Source organism: Physcomitrium patens, chromosome 14, assembly GCF_059467195.1.
Source record: "Physcomitrium patens ecotype Gransden chromosome 14, ASM5946719v1, whole genome shotgun sequence".
NCBI classification, from domain to species: Eukaryota; Viridiplantae; Streptophyta; class Bryopsida; order Funariales; family Funariaceae; genus Physcomitrium; species Physcomitrium patens.
This window is the reverse complement of record NC_143423.1, coordinates 3,961,707-3,977,555: the sequence shown is the minus strand read 5'-3', so window position 1 is coordinate 3,977,555 and position 15,849 is coordinate 3,961,707. Positions and strand designations below refer to the sequence as shown.

The 15,849-nt window shown below is 41.1% G+C and overlaps 2 protein-coding genes across 8 annotated transcripts; both read left to right on the top strand.

The window, feature by feature from the left end:
- Nucleotides 1–2,608: 2,608 nt before the first annotated feature.
- Nucleotides 2,609–6,342, top strand: LOC112291327 (E3 ubiquitin-protein ligase RZFP34). 4 transcript variants are annotated; one of them, XM_024538552.3, is made up of 9 exons: nucleotides 2,609–3,325; nucleotides 3,792–3,895; nucleotides 4,028–4,115; nucleotides 4,276–4,335; nucleotides 4,503–4,613; nucleotides 4,761–4,928; nucleotides 5,083–5,174; nucleotides 5,457–5,565; nucleotides 5,750–6,342. In XM_024538552.3, the coding sequence occupies exons 1-9, from the start codon at nucleotides 3,212–3,214 to the stop codon at nucleotides 5,879–5,881; spliced, it is 978 nt and encodes a 325-aa protein (XP_024394320.1). In that variant the 5' UTR covers nucleotides 2,609–3,211; the 3' UTR covers nucleotides 5,882–6,342. The 4 variants fall into 4 exon arrangements, with proteins under 4 accessions (XP_024394320.1, XP_024394323.1, XP_024394321.1 ...); XM_024538555.3 differs by having other exon boundaries at nucleotides 2,624–3,325; nucleotides 4,805–4,928; XM_024538553.3 differs by having other exon boundaries at nucleotides 2,636–3,325; nucleotides 4,265–4,335; nucleotides 4,805–4,928.
- A 1,297-nt stretch (nucleotides 6,343–7,639) lies between these two features.
- On the top strand, nucleotides 7,640–13,617 carry LOC112291324 (uncharacterized). Of its 4 annotated transcripts, XM_090255638.1 has the most exons (13): nucleotides 7,640–8,034; nucleotides 8,213–8,340; nucleotides 8,552–8,682; nucleotides 9,403–9,535; nucleotides 9,812–9,900; nucleotides 9,995–10,114; nucleotides 10,458–10,600; nucleotides 10,734–10,809; nucleotides 11,373–11,494; nucleotides 11,606–11,884; nucleotides 12,483–12,544; nucleotides 12,837–12,903; nucleotides 13,243–13,617. In XM_090255638.1, the coding sequence occupies exons 3-13, from the start codon at nucleotides 8,581–8,583 to the stop codon at nucleotides 13,310–13,312; spliced, it is 1,263 nt and encodes a 420-aa protein (XP_090111764.1). In that variant the 5' UTR covers nucleotides 7,640–8,034; nucleotides 8,213–8,340; nucleotides 8,552–8,580; the 3' UTR covers nucleotides 13,313–13,617. The 4 variants fall into 4 exon arrangements, with proteins under 4 accessions (XP_090111764.1, XP_090111763.1, XP_090111762.1 ...); XM_090255637.1 differs by lacking the exons at nucleotides 7,640–8,034; nucleotides 8,213–8,340; nucleotides 8,552–8,682; nucleotides 9,403–9,535 and having other exon boundaries at nucleotides 9,739–9,900; nucleotides 10,737–10,809; XM_090255636.1 differs by lacking the exons at nucleotides 7,640–8,034; nucleotides 8,213–8,340; nucleotides 8,552–8,682; nucleotides 9,403–9,535 and having other exon boundaries at nucleotides 9,739–9,900; nucleotides 10,737–10,809; nucleotides 12,834–12,903.
- The last annotated feature ends 2,232 nt before the right edge of the window (nucleotides 13,618–15,849 follow it).

Below are 15,849 nucleotides of genomic sequence, written 5' to 3'. Positions count from 1 at the left end.
TTGTTTGTTTTTCTGTGTGTGTGTGTGTGTGAGAGATTGTATGTGAAACTTAGTTATGACCAAAACAATCTGAGATTGGAGACAGGAATGCAAAACTTGTTATCGTTTATTGTTAGCTCTCGATATTCCACATCACGTTGTCATGTTTAATATCACACTTAGACGCTTCAGTGGTTAGTCATTAAATTGTTCCCATTTCATATTATTTGTATGATAAAATACTGCAAATCATGCTCAACAGTGAGTAACCCTTACGAGCAAGGATTTAAATTTTTTTTTAAGTACAAGGATACTACGATTAAATGTTCATACTAGTAATGTTTATTTCAATTTTATGAAAATTAAATTCAGAATAAATGTAACTTCTCATGGGTTTTCTTGTACTTAAATTATGCACTACACAACATCAACTCCAGCTAAATTTGATGTAATATTTCAACATCAATTGGCCTAGTGAATCCTGAAATATCAGACACGCTGTAGAGAAAAAGTTAGAGATGTATTTAAAAACCAAGCACATAAAATCAAGTGGCGAAATAATTTAGAACAATATGATCCCAGCCATGAAAAGATCAAACAAAGTGCCAGTCCTCCACAACCACACAATCAAGAGCCGGAGCTATTTACTTATTGCTTTTCTCACGAAGTCATGGGCTCAAAGTTCCACACCAACGGACCTCTTGAAACGGATTCCGTCCACATTTATTCATCCATTAGATGTACTTCGTCACACTCCGTCGACGCTTCCATCCAGCGCCGGCACACAAAAAGAAGCGGGTGGAGTGAGCATTGACCGGACTCGGGGAGGTTGACCGGAGTAGTTGGAGGGGGCCAAATTCGTCGGCTTCGTATTGGGGAATGGAGACGTCCGAAGCACGAACCAATGCCCCTTCGAGGAAGGCTCATAGATTCCGCTGGGATTTGGAGCAACCGGGGAGCCATCCCGCGTTGTATTCTGTGAGCCCTAAAGCTATGGATTATTATTGTTATTTTTAATAATCCCCTAGGGCTTAATCAGTAAGGTTTGAGAGGAGTAGGAGGAGGCGCATCGAAGAAGCTTCGAGAGGCATCTCCATGGATCGATCCCCAACTTCCTTTAGGGGAACACCAGGGGCATAAAATCATTGGGACCGCCTCGGACATTGTGAGCTCCATGGCCCGAAAAACCATTACAGGCTTATCGTGAAGGGCTGGAGAATGCTGCTGCTGCTGCCTCACTGACCACAGAACCAGACGGCTTGCATTGTATCGCACTCCACTGGAGCACAAGGATACGGTGCTTGATTGCTTGCCCTCATAATTCTCTTGTGGTATGTATGTGTGTATGTTTGTGTGTGTGTTTTGATTCCCTCTCTCGAGTTGAAATGCTGCTGTCTCGAATCTTCCTTCTGCATCATCGCTCTTTTGAAATGGCGACCAATCAATAGATCCTTCCAGCATAGATTATACCATTCCATGTTCTTTTCTTTTCTTTTTTAATCTGATTCTGAAGTGGATGTGATGAACAAGGTCGATGAGAATTTTGTTTTCCTACTCAGAACAAAAATATGAATAATTGGTTTTTTGTGGGTGAGAGTACCTGTGGATTTATATGTGATGATGTGTAAATCAGAGTGTTGAAAATAAAATCTTATGTAATGTTCTTTGCGTATAGTTACATGAGTAAAAAGAATGCAGCATTATCAATTGACATTTACGATTTTGATTTTCATGAAGTTCGATTTTGATTTTGATTTTGATTTTTTTTTTGTTTATATATATATATATATATATATATGAAGAGGAAGTTCATGCAAAGTATACATCAACCATGTTCTTTGAAAAAACCCATTTATTATTAGAATAAAAAACCCCATTTTTTTGTAATATTTGGTCACTATGTCACCACAACTAGCATAAGAGGCTGCCACAACCAAAAATCAAGGAATCATTAACATATGTGACTAGTCCTTTTTGATTGGTAACAAAGTATCAACATGTCATATAATACAATCTTATATTATCCAGCATAGACAATGCATGCATGTGTGTGTATATATAGATTTGGTTAACAAAATTGATTGGCTTAAGCTCTAGTCATTCTCAGTAAAAAAATTAATCAAGCCAATTTTGAATACACTTACTAAACATAAAATGTACATTCAAAATGAAAGTGCGATTATGGCGTAAAGCGATGATAAAAAATTTGATTGGGATTCTAGTGTCTGTGATCAAGTTATTTCATGTGAATGGAGGGCACAAATTAAGCCACAATGTCTAATCTGTGCCCTTATTTTAAATGGTAATGATTTAATCAATACACGAGTCAACACCATTAAAAATGGAGGAGCTTATGACACTAAAGATATCTACAATGTGATCTATAACACTATGTTTTCCATTCTGCTCCAAATTGAAATTAATCCAGTCCTTAAAAAAAGTGAGTGTGTAAATATATATATATATATATATATATGATTGTATTCATTCATACGAAAATTTGAACGTGAAGTAATCTGCCCGGCATAGTGCCCGACGGGCAGCGCTCCCTTTCAATCGCGAAGGCCTGGACGCGGCTGCCTGCCCTAATAATAGCGCCATCACCGCGCCCCCGCCTATCCGCTGCTTTATCATGTCCAGCACCAGTTCCTCTGTTGCATTGCTTGCTTTGGCTCTTCCTTCGCTCTCGCAGCAGAGTCCTCCTCAATTGCGAACACGAATCGAGTCGAATCGAGCTCCATCTTCTGGTTAAGGATAAGTGCGGGCGCACCATTTTAGAAGCCTGGAGCGAGGTGGATTGTCATATCAGTGGCAAGGTTAAGTGAATTGGTAGACTGTTTTACAAGCTGCATTCGGGAGTCGGACGGCGGTTGAGGCAGATTGGTGCGATCGGATAAGAGTTGGGAGTGTTTTTGCTTGCGGTAGTGTGAGCGAGGACTATAGAGCAATCGGATCGCCGTTTTTGATTTGAGAGCGAGAGAAAGGAGTTCTATTGTGCAACGGACAGTGGGAGTCGAGGAAGGCAATTGGCTGTTGTTTACTAGGGGAGACGGAGGCGTCACTTCGATACATCGAGTTGTTTGGGGTGGGGAAGATCGAAGGAGGGAAGGGTGCGCATTGAGTGTTGATTGTATGAGGTAGTGGAGGAAGTGCCAACCGCGCGGCCTCGCGCGGTAGATTCATTACGGCTAAATCAAGTCTCTTCTCGTGGGGTAGAAGGAAGGTAGCCGAAATGGCTGTTGTCGCTGTCAGAATGGAGTCTCTTTTGGGACCGTTGGTGAATGGCGAGCAGTTCCGACATGGTTACAGCAACGTTGGGGCGCATTCTCGCCAGCCCGTGGTCGCGGTACGTACCTTGTCTTTGTCTTTGTCTAGTGCGTGGCTCAAATTGGCTTCGTGCTTGCTGCGCATCGCTTGATTGTCTGAACTGGCGCTGATAGTGTCAGTGAGCTACTTGTTAGTCATGTTGTGATATGCTTGCACCACGAATATCCAATCGCGCCTGGTTTTTTGAGAACGGCGACCTTTGAATCCACTCATCGGCCGAATTCTCGTGAATTTAGGGTGCGGAATTTAGCTGTTGAATGCTGTCTGGTAGACTGTCAACTTTCGATGTAGTAACTAATGCGGCTCTATCTAATCTTATGATTTATACTTCTTTGATTGCTTCCCCAACGTCCTTTTGGCAATCTGGAAATGGCGGTCATTGGCAATTAGTCATTCGTCATTCGTTTCGTTGATCCACTTGTTGTTCAATGGCCTTTTTCCCTGGAATGCTGTCAATGCTTATTTGAATTGTATCTCTGTTAAAGGCACACACTGGCTGCTCAGACTCTGATTCTGAGGATGATGTCGAGGGCCCCACCGAAGACCTTGTGCAAGGTTGGAAACGCTTTACAGGAGCGGAGCACCATGGGTGAGAAACACCCTGCCCACATTTTCGTGTTCTTTTTTCGAGTGCCCTGTGTTTACTCGGTAAAGTGTTTTCTTTGTTTTTTAGTTGGGACGATTCTGAAAGCGAAACCTATTAATCTTGGGGCGTTTGCAGTTGTGCACACTACAAGAGGGGATGTAAAATTCGTGCTCCCTGCTGCAATGAAGTCTTCGATTGTCGGCATTGTCACAATGACGCAAAGGTATGCATTGTCTTAAATTCGCTGTTTTGTACAATTACTAGTAATGCTGCGTCGCTAATCCCTTCTTCTTTTTCTTCTCTCGCTCTCTTTCTCCACATATTTTCATAGATGGAAGTATTGTAGTTGGTCATTCTGAATTGTATTTTCAGTGTATTTTCAGAGTGTCAATGAGAAGGATGATACACAACGCCACGAGATTGATCGGCGCCTCGTGGAAAAGGTACAAGTTGACCTTATCTCATCGAGCTATTATTACTGCATAAGGTTGTCGAACACTTGATTGAAAATTTCACAGGCTTTTTCTGTTGTTGAAGTTCACAACTGGCACACGTTTTCTATTGCGAATACATGCTAACGTCCGCTGCTCGTGGACTGTTAATTGTGCAGGTTATCTGTTCCTTGTGCGATCACGAGCAAGATGTGCAACAAGTTTGTGAAAATTGTGGCGTCTGTATGGGCGAGTATTTTTGCTCCAAGTGCAAGTTCTTTGACGATGATGTGAGTTCATTGTAACTTTAATACAGTTCTTAAAACACGTTCTAATGTGTAAGTTAACTGTTCTGGCTTTCTATGTATAAAGTGATCTTTCTTGGTTCAGTATTCCTAATCATTGAATTGTTTTTGTTTTTTTTTTTGTTTTTTCAGACTTCGAAACGGCAATTTCATTGCGACAAATGTGGGATTTGCAGAATTGGTGGACGCGATAATTTTTTCCATTGCGATCGTTGTGGATGCTGCTACTCAGTCGAATTACGTGAGAGACACACGTGTGTTGAGAAATCTATGCATCAAGACTGCGCAATCTGTATGGAGGTATGTGTTTTTCTCACATCTGTGTTGTTTTTGCTCTTTATGACGGCTGGCAATTGCCAGTTTTTTATTTGCGCTTTCCTTCTATTTAGCCGACATATATGTGGAGTTACTTGGCGTATATGGCGTCTCATCGTGTCTACTTGGTGATTCGCAGTACTTGTTCGACTCATTGATGGACATTACAGTCTTACCATGCGGCCACACTTTACACTTGGAATGCCTACAAGAGATGTACAAACATTATCAGTAAGTTCTTTGTGACTTACCATTATAAAACATAGTTTCACAGGTTGAGCCATTGCCTTTGCTCTCTCTCTCTCTCTCTCTCTCTCTCTCTCTCTCTCTTTCTCACACACACTGACATTATATATATATATATATATATATATATATAATGTCAGTGTGTGGGTGTGAGAGCGAGAGCGAGAGCGAGCGAGATAAATTCTACGTTGCACTTTTTCACTTTTGCTGTGTTCAATATGTTCTAAATGGTTTTCAAATATCCAACTCAAGTTTGTTCTTTTTCAGGTACAATTGTCCTCTTTGCAACAAGTCAGTATGTGATATGTCTAGCGTGTGGAAGGAGATTGACCTAGAAATTGCATCGATTCAGATGCCTGAAAATCAAAGTAGAATGGTAAGTCGGTTCATTTTAACTTGCTTGCGAATCTATTTAGCATGGCTTGCGGATGTCTCGTGTCCATGCGGAACAGAGTCTAACCAAGCGGTTATCTCCTTACATGCGTGGCATATCAGGGCTCTGGTCATTGAACTACTTGAGTGCACCCTGGTTGGCTAAACACTTGCTTTTTTCTCTACAGGTATGGATCTTATGTAATGACTGTGGAGCTAAAAATGAAGTGCGATATCATGTTGTCGGACAGAAGTGTGGCACTTGTCCATCTTACAACACTCGTCTTACTGAGTCTCCTGCCTCACGTACCCCGTCTTAACCTTGAAGACGTTTACTCAGCTGCCATGACCTCTATTACGTCTCAAATGTACACTGTAGCCTCTTGGTGAATCATTTGGCTAGATTGCAACCCTTCTCCTTGCAACTCAAAGAACAGCTGAATCACGGAGCAATGTGAAGTGGTGGGATCCCTGGATACAATTTGTTGCCTTATAACCAGGCAACCATTTCACCGCTTCCCCTCAATATCTAAATCAGGTCGTAGGTTTCGTTGACCACCAGGAGGGGATGTTTTGAAGTGAAGTTTTAGCAATTTCTGAGGATTTTTATGAAACTCGGAAATTTTTACTAAACAAGAATTCATGGATCCTTTTTTTTTTTTTTTTTTTTTTTTTTTTTTTTGTGGGGGCTTTTCTAGGGGTTTAACTTTGTTAGGTTATCTTGAACCTAAAAGAATGTTGGCCACAATTTATGAATAATGTCGATGGTTCTTCCAGCGTTCGTCAATGTGTCCATTGTTTTGAATATCCCTAACGTTGTTCACTACAACGATTTCATGTGTTTGGCATCAACCAGTCTTCCAACGTCCTACCCATTCCATCGTCATAGAGTACAGATGCTAGTGGGTTGGCTTGTGTTGGTTGTTAGCGCTTTAATCACCATTTCAGACTGGCAGGAATCTGGAGCCGATAAAATCCTTCCTTCCCACCTGTTCATAATCAGTACCAAATTTATTTTTATCTCCGTTAAGTCATTTGTGTATTTCATGATAGTCGGTACTAAATCCAACTTTGCCTGGTACTTGAACATATTGCAGTTATATTTGCGTAGCATGCAGAAGTTCATAGTAGACTGTTATTATAGTGCAAAGCTCAGAATCCAGGCTGGATAGGATCGACTCGCCGAGCCAACTTCTCCTCAAGAGGGAGATTGCAGGAATCCCAACAGCTAGATCGAGTAGGTCGCAGAATATCACTTTATGCAGAGTCTCCAACATATATTTACTTTCAAAGAGTTGTGTGATACACAGGAGCCCATCCCGACACGAACACAAGAGAGAAAAAATTGAAACCGACCTGTATATTTTATGATTTGCTGACTGCATGAGATACAGGAGGCGATGTGAAGGTGCCCTGAATGAACTCATAAATCTTCTGCAACTTTTGCCCAGAACTTGATGTCCATTCCTAAAAGCGTAAATGCTTCGTCTTGTAAATAAAGGATTTTGCTTCTTGGCTAATGCTACGTAGATTAATGGGCAAATCTACTCTCACACTTTGCTGTGAAAGACCATAGTATAATTTTAATAGACTGAAGAAGAATAGTGACACACAAAACATTGCTGAAGTTCAAAAAAAACGCATGGAAAATGGATTTCTGTTCTTAAACTTTTTTTTTTAGTTTTTGGTATTTAGATTTTAGAATCCTACACAAAATAGACAAGTCATTATTTTTGAATTTCTGATTAATACTTGTAATGTTATCATCATTGATATTCATTATTTATTTCAAATGCGAAGTATTTTCGCAGTTAACTGGGTCCAAAAAGCTAACTGCGAAAACGCAAAAGCTGGGGGAGACAATGACCCCTGGATGGGGACCGGAGCCCGCGCTCACCCCGTCAAAACATAGCCCGCCATCTACCCGAGGTAACTAACCGACCTCATCGGACGGCTGAGCGGAGTCGAGAGTGGCGCGTGAAAACGACGTGGCTCTCACTTTCTCTTTCTCTCTCTTAGGTCCCCTTCGTTGGAATGACGCTGGGCCTCTGATTGAGCCCTCTGCCAAACCCCAATGCTGCTTGATTTCTCTGCTTCTCCTCATCCTTCGCAGCCTCAATCGGAGTTAGTGTCGCTCCGTTTCGGGATCGAGAATGGCGCCACTGTTTGTGTCAGGTCTGTAGCAGCTGATCGAGTCTATTCTCATCCCTTGGCGTGGCGTATTCGCCGTGAAACCTCGGTTTCCGTCGCGCGTGCCTATCTGCATCCCCTGCCTGCCTGCCTGTAGCGAGTGTCTGCTGATTCGTGTGGTAACTTCAGTGCCGTGGAGCGTGTGACAGACGGGAAATCTGACAGGCTTTGAGGTGATCCGGACGGGTGGAGTGTGTGGATGCTCGGTGCGGGAGGGTGTGGCATTGCGTGCTATGGACTGGCTGAGGTGCTGAATGAAACTGTCTCCTGTATCGGAGGACTGGTGCGAGACCTTTTCGACAGTTTATCGTTTTAAGTGAAACATCGTTGGAGAATAACGCTGGGTTGAATAGGAGGGTGGAGACGTACATGTGCTGTTGGGTTTTTGGATTTGAGTGTGTTGTGAGGTTTTGGTTTCCTGAGTCGGGGACGTGAGGGGTTGTTGACGATGCGTCTTTCAGATGGCAGAGCCGAGTGTACGATACTTGGAACAACGCTGCATTGAAGTGGTTTGGACGTGAAGTTGTTCCTTAGGGTTTGGTACTAGCTCCCGAACCTCGCGTAGCATTTGCTATTTTAAAGATCGCAGGTATATCCCTATGTTTGTGTACTTCGAGAGGTATTTTGAGTCCTATGTCCATCCGTCTGTTAATGCCTGTGGACTCTCCTTGTGCATTTTGTGTTGGCTTTGCCTTTTGAGTTGAGCTCCCGAGTATCTGTCTGCCTCTGGTGTTAGAAAGTGTGGACTAGTATTTAGAAGGAAACCTAGTTAAAGCGCATTGCTTGTACCTTGTCACCAGCACGTGAAGGTTGTAAGAAGTCGTTTTACATGCTAGGTGCAGCCATGGACGACTACATGCGTGAGATGGTCGATCTGAAAACCCTTGTTACCAAAACTTTGGAGAAGAAGGGCGTACTTGCCAGGATTCGGGTACGTTTCTACTCATCTCTTTCGATGTCGGTTTCTGGAGCAAGTTTTGCTACCTGCATTTCATTTTTTTATACGTACTCCTCGTATTGACAGTCTATTGAAGAAGATGCTTCTTTCGTTTTAATAGTTAAAGCTATTTTTCACAGGAAATGTGGGTTTGTCAAAGTTTTCAAAGTCACCGATGTCTTAGAAGGTTTAGATTGTCAAAAAGTTTTCATTTATAATCTGGGCATCTAATCTGTTAAGCTCTCGTCCCATTGGAAATTACCCTTCTTCGCTGATGTGCGTATGCGTCGTGAACACCAAATATGGGCCCTTCTTTACCCTTCATATCACGTATTTATCAAGATCGTATTCTCCTAGTGTTCCCATTTACTAGAGGGCTTACATGGAACGATAGTTGTATATGCCGCCAAGAAGTGGACATGCGCCTCATCCCCGGGGTGTCACATGCGATTTGAAGTGCTTGATATCGGGGCCAGTACTGTCACAGTGGAAAAGTATCTTTTAGAAGTATTTTTTAGGAGCGGTTGCACTAATCTTTTAAATCTCAACGCCCGATTCCCACAACCTGAGCTTAGCACTCATGGCGTTTCATCCTCTATAAGAAGCACATATGAAAATTTCACAATTTCTTGCATCACTTTCAAGGAATCAAACCTATAATTTTTTTAGTTGCAATACCATAGGATATCCTGACGCTTGTGTCAATCTTTACAGGCGGAGCTGAGAGCAAACGTCTTTCAAGCCATGGAAGAACAAGATCATGAGGCAGAAAGCAATGGCTCCACATCATTTTCTTTGCTTGGAACATGCAATGAGCGGGCAAAACAATTGCATAATTCTCCTTCAGGCATGTTTTCTGATTTTTCACGGAATCCTCATTCTTGTGCTTTTTACAAGTTTCTTGTCGATTCGTAGTTTCATGGCATCTATGCCAGTTACTCTTTGTCTTGTTATTGTAGCTCGTTTATAGTCCTCGTCACTGGAAACGCATGGTGCTAATTTTCGATGCTTCATAAAATACTTCTCAATATAGGTCACATTGTGAAGTTTGTGGTGTCAAAGTCGTGTCTCAGTCGGATTCTTGAGGCGTTCTTTTTCTTATTGGCCTGTTCATGACGAACAGGTAAGCTATTGATGGCATTGGTGTGCGACTATATGGAGTGGTGTGAGTTGGAGCATACATTGAAAGTTTACATGCCAGAGCTCAACCAGGTATAGCTGCCGCGTAGCCTATACCTGAAATGTCTTTGCACAACGTTTTTGGAAAGTTCTTATTTGCTCAACTTGAATCTGGTTGAACATGCAGCCCAGGGCTTACGATAGATCGGAATTGGAGGATATTTTGGGGCTAATGGGTGACCCCAATCCAGTCAGTCATGATTCCAGGCCTTTGCTGTTGACTATTGTTGAGGCATACTTGAACGAGGTACGTAGAAGTTTTAGATTGAGGCCATTTGTATAACCTTGGGTTTACGTCCAGTCACTTGTCATGGAGTGGATCTGCGTAGTCGCCTCTCTCATATTTGTAGGTGTACATATCTTATAATCTTGCACATCACTCACCATTTTCTAATGTTAACAACATTCATTTCACATGTCAGGCGATTTTATTTCCCCTTCTATGCACTAAATGCATGTAAAGTTCAAACAAAACCTGTGATTGCTCTAGTTGTGCCAGAAATTATTAGAAAATAAGTGTACATAGTAGGTTTCTATTATTGCTGGATGTACATTTACTTGTCGGTGATACATAATCCTCTTATATGCAGAAAAAAGAGACATCAGGTTCTGGATCTATTGTAGAATCCAAAAGTACCCGAAATGGGGCTACAGGAGGGTCCAGGCAATCAGGCGGCAGTACTTCCAACCTAGATTCTTCTGAAGCTCTTGAGACGCGTGGGCCAACGACCAAGTAAGACTGTTGTGTCTTATAGATTTTGATGATTGCGTGTCAACAAATCCTTGCTGTTTTGTGCTATATTTTCTCATGTACTGGTGCATTGGGAATTTTGTTAACTAAATTTTGTGAGTTAAATTTGTTGCAGCAGAAAAGTGTCAGAGAAGCCTATGGGAGGTTCACATGATTGCTCATTTCAAAGCCGCTCTGAGACAGACTTTGTTGTGAGTACCCGCCTTTCCTTGTCCCTCTACTCTGAACCTTTTTAATATCACATTGGAATTATCATCTTACTGCGGTTGACATCCTTTTTTGCAAAGGTCTCTTACTCCGATCACAGCTCAGTTGTTCAATTTCTGTCGATCTGTACTCTCATAAAGAAGTTTCTTTGGCATGAACTAGTATAATGGCCTCCATTAGCGTGAGCTTCATGAAGTGCTTTCAATAGTGCTATTCCTGATGCATACTCTGGTAAGCTATTTCAGAGTGCCTTTGCAGCCCAACAATGTCATAAAGAACTGTCTGAATCTTGATGCTAGTTTTGGGAGACTTTAAGCTGCAAATGTGCTAGAAGTGTGAATAGTTGCTATGTGTAAGTTGAAGGAAACCTGGTCAGGGTGCTGACGCCGTATTCATTCGCTTGGACAGTAGGCTCACTCATTGTGAGGAATAGTGTCTTGTCGGTTCCTTTTGGTAGAAAGTGTGGTAAGCGCATGTATGTGCATGAAATAAAGTTTCACTGAGCATTATATTTAAGAAATGTTTTGTGCCTCGTGTTGTCATGTAGGGGGTTGCAAATGATGCCGCTATAAGCCCAGGTTCTTATGATGATAATCAAAAGCTATATCAGAAATCAAGTCGAGCACAATCACAGTTAGCTGAGTTGCCACAACATAGACGAAGTAGTGGGTAAGTTACAGTTGCATAATGAATTTGTTTTAATGCTTATCAGCTACCTTCCGTGTTAGGTTTTGGAGTAGTTTATAGTTATTTTTTCTTACTCTTGCACTTGCCTGTCAGCCTACCAGCATTTAGCGGTGCCTCACGTTCAGCTTCCAACAATAGAGGAAGCAATGGTACAGCAAACGATCAGCAATCTGGATCAAGAGACAGGGACACTGATGGTAAAAGGAGAGACCACTGCTGGAAAGAGGAAGATGAATCTCCTGGTGGAAGTTTCTCGAACCGAAAGAAAGATAATGCTTGGAGGGACCAGGATTATGACAATCCGTACACGAACCCATCCCCACGTACAGACAAAGGGGATGGAAAGAGTCAAAGGAGCGAACACAGCACGAGGTAATTTCTGGTTCTACAAAATATATTGGAATGTGTGTCGTCAACTGTAGGGGTGCTATTGTTTGGCAGTGCACTTTTTCCACTTCAGCTGATTTTACTTCACAAGCGCTCTGAGGGCGTGGGGGAAGCAAGTTGCGGAACAGAGCTTTTTTCTTTTTAGTACTCTTACTACAGTCAGGTAGCTACTTCAGCTTGCAGGAATATCACAGTTCAACCTAGGTTAAACCATTCACAATTGCTTCTGAGAGCAGTAACTTATACCCCCCTTTACGATACGGTAGCTTCCATGATCTTGACAATCGTTCATTCTCATTCCATAATACGTTGTCTTGCTTGGAATGTGGAGAACATCAACACATAATCCTCGCATGCATGCTCCACTTCCGTCCAAGACAACTTTTTACAGAATCCAACATTCTATTACTCGGCGTTGCATCTTGAGTTGCGTCATATCCACTGCATGCATAAGTGGATCAACTTGTGGATCAACCTGTTTTGAAAGGCTTTAGGGTTATCGAGTGATGCTTTTCATGAGTGTTCTTTCGGTTTGAAGTTGAAGTTTCTCTTTTATATCAACTTACCACTTGTTTTATGACAGCCAAATCAGAAGGACCTCGTCTCTGGAGGCTCCCAGCAAAGCCCTCGGTAATCTTCAGCTGGGTGAGTTTCTGAGTTCTGAGAAATATGAAATTTCACTTCATTCAACAGTAGATCGGTAGTTCATATCAGATCACATCACACGTTCTGAAATCAAATTAAGCAGCAGTATTAGGTTGGAACTGGATGCTAACTCGCACTTACACAGCTTGAGTCGTCAGCAGACTATTTGCAATTTATCTTTATTAGATTGCCGTATTATTATTGTTTGAATAAATGGTGGCTTACATATTTTGAGTTTTTAGTACGCACTGGAAATAAAAATTGTGGATTTGCTCTGTATGCAAACTAGCAGATGATGATAGCGCATCTGAGTTTGGAAGCGGTCTTAACCCTGGATCCCGGGCACCTCCCACAGCCAGGTATGACGACAGTTTACGAGCCTCATTAATCTCATGCCAATCTCTCAACGTGTACTTGAAACTTATCATACCGTGTTATTCAACATGCTTCTGAGATTACCTATTTGGCAACAATATGGATTATGCTATGTTCTTTTTCTTTGGGCAGCACCAATTTTTTTTTTCTTCTTTTGCGTATGATGTGATTGTTTGGATATGCGTTCTTATGTATGGTACGTGTGCGAAGTACTAGATGTTTGTTTACCTCCTCTATAACATCCGTTCGCAACCACGCAACTAAATGACTTTTCGCTGGATCAGTAAAGAAGTTCAGAGCTCTGTTTTATGCAATGTGTGCAGTGCTGGAAATAAGAAGCAAGCGTCAGCATACTTCTACAGCGACAGTGAAGAAGAAAATGTTCTCGAGTGAAAATTTGAAATTTCTCACCTTACGTCTCAAGCGGGCATGTAGAGATGTTCATTGTGGAGCTACAACTCCATCGAATATCAGTGGTTACATGAAGTCTGCACGGCATCTTCTATTTTTCAGCTGTTATGACATTGTACTCAGGTTTTAAAATTCAGATGTACATTTCGTACTGGACATGCGTAACTCGAGGTTTGATATGTTTTATGAATTCCATTTTGGAAACCCCGGAGTTAGCACATCATCTTTTTTATCTGTCTTGTAATTTTCATAGTGTTAACCTGGATTATTTATTTTTCAAGCTGCAACATGCCTCTGCCCAAGTGTTCCTAATGATCGGTGCAATTTTGATCTATATCTTTCAACACGTCACAATTCAATTTGGCCCTGCCATGCCCTTCATGTGGATTCTTCGAAACTACTTGTGGAATTCAAGACTTCTTTGATCATGTCCTAGAACCAAACATCAACGTATTACTTTTAGGCGAAATGAGAAAACTATGTTAGTAGGGTACTAGGAGCGTCACTTCAGACCGTAACCATAGCTGTAGATTTCTTTCGCTGTGCCCGTCAGTAGAAATCACTATGCAAGATAACCATGATCACTGTTTACATTGTCATGTCTTCTGTAGCGCCTGGGCTGTGCATTAGTCCACGTTGTGGCAATGAGTAACCCATAAGGACTTAAAATAAGAAAATATTCTCCATCAGATTTGAGATGTCAAGCTTTTGGAAACTCTACCAGGTCAAGGTACACTTTATTGCTCACGTGGCTCCAACATTCACATCAAGTCGTTCAAGAAATCTGGACGACATGCTTAGATTGGATTGTGAAGAGCTCCAGGAACAGCCACGGTCACAACACAAAATGGAGGGGGTTTTGCGGGACGGCGTGAACGACCATGGCAAAAAGGCCTGCCTGGTTAGGTGACGTGAAACTCTGTGAATTGTATCCACAATTGACTGCTCAACTCTAGGCAAAGTTTGTTGTTGTTTGGTGCAGGTTCCCTTTCTTTGGTACATGCAACAGAAGGAAGATGCGTTGGACTTACAACTGCCCTTGAACATTGTAAAAGAATCAAAACACGGGAGACAGTTTTGCCAAACGTTGTCTGTTTTAAATAGAGATTTCAACGCATCATTCGTGTTGTGACATGCTCATTTTTTAGAATTATTTTTTGAAAAATTAAAGAGTTATTTTTCAGCATCAGGGAATACATATTGTTAGTTGTTTGTCTTCAAAAGACTTAAATGTGTAGAGGTATGTTGAAGTTGGATATCATGAGTAGGTGAACTCCACTTGGTTCAGTGCAATATTCAACTAAATTCTGTGTCTTAATTGGTTTACTTGCATCCAAAAACAAGGTGTCAAGTTTTAAAACTCTGAGCAAGAAATTGCAAATGGTAAATGCAATAAGTGATAGAATGGAACAGAAGCTCATTATTTTCGCAACAATTATGCACCAAAACTTGAAATCAAAGTTGATACTTCAGATTGAAAATTAGGATGACCAATTTATAAATTGACAATCCTGTTATAATACGTATTCTAAAATATGCAATAAAATTTTACACTGTTAATTATGAATCCTTTGTAATATCCAATTAATTTAAACGAAACCAATTCTATCTAGAGATCAAAAATGCCATCTCCACATGAACATATCAACATCAATTACTTAGGGTTGCCTTTTAAAAAAATTCTAGGGTACAGAAACATTTGTTTCATCATAAAATTCTTGTATGTTTGAATGTTGTCTATTCATAATGATGGTATTATCATTGAAATGCAGAAGATATCAGACATAGTTTCAAAGTTTCCATGCTTTAAAAACACCTGCACTGTACAATGAGAAAACATCAGGAACTCTATAGACCAACTGCACAAATTCAACAGATTATTTCTTGAACATTTACACCCAATACTTGAACATCACTATGTACATCATCATACATGCTTGTGTGACACTTGAATTCAAAACTAGATTTCCAATACATACCCAACCAATATTTTAACAGAAAAAAAATGATATAATAATAATAATAATAATAATAAAGATAGATGAGTGAATGAGCTTCACTTCTTCGATGAGAAATCAGAGAGCTTTTGAAGTCCATTGAAGTCTTCGAAATGGGCGAAGACCCTTCTCTTAAAAAAAACATCCTCTAGATTTGTCGGTGGTCCCACAAGTAGTGACAACATGAGACCACTAAAGTCAGCGTAATCTGGCGCAACCGGCCATTGCGGAGTAGACTTTGTTTTAATAAGTCAAAGCAAGACTTTGTTTCAATAAGTCAATGCAAGGCCTTGTTTCACAGACAGCCAAATTAAGTACGCATTTAATACATTTTGCCTTTCTTGAATGTTGCTCCAAATAAAGTAAACGGTGATCAACACTAGTTTCAGAAGAGCTCAGATTCAGAAATTGGCGGATGAATGAAGAAGCGAACACTTGCTGGAGATTGAACTTTTGTGGGGTTTGTGGGTAGTAATGTTGCCATTTACCAAGAATAATTTCAATAGTCAGATTCTAATTTCA

Excerpts from the sequence above, each read along its gene's own strand:
- LOC112291327 (XM_024538552.3), top strand. The coding sequence starts at position 3,212 with ATGGCTGTTGTCGCTGTCAGAATGGAGTCTCTTTTGGGACCGTTGGTG. Across the intron at positions 3,326-3,791 it reads CTCGCCAGCCCGTGGTCGCG|GCACACACTGGCTGCTCAGA; the intron begins GTACGTACCTTG and ends TCTCTGTTAAAG. Across the intron at positions 4,116-4,275 it reads ATTGTCACAATGACGCAAAG|AGTGTCAATGAGAAGGATGA; the intron begins GTATGCATTGTC and ends GTGTATTTTCAG.
- LOC112291324 (XM_090255638.1), top strand. The coding sequence starts at position 8,581 with ATGCTAGGTGCAGCCATGGACGACTACATGCGTGAGATGGTCGATCTG. Across the intron at positions 8,683-9,402 it reads GCGTACTTGCCAGGATTCGG|GCGGAGCTGAGAGCAAACGT; the intron begins GTACGTTTCTAC and ends CAATCTTTACAG. Across the intron at positions 10,810-11,372 it reads GCTCTGAGACAGACTTTGTT|GGGGTTGCAAATGATGCCGC; the intron begins GTGAGTACCCGC and ends GTTGTCATGTAG.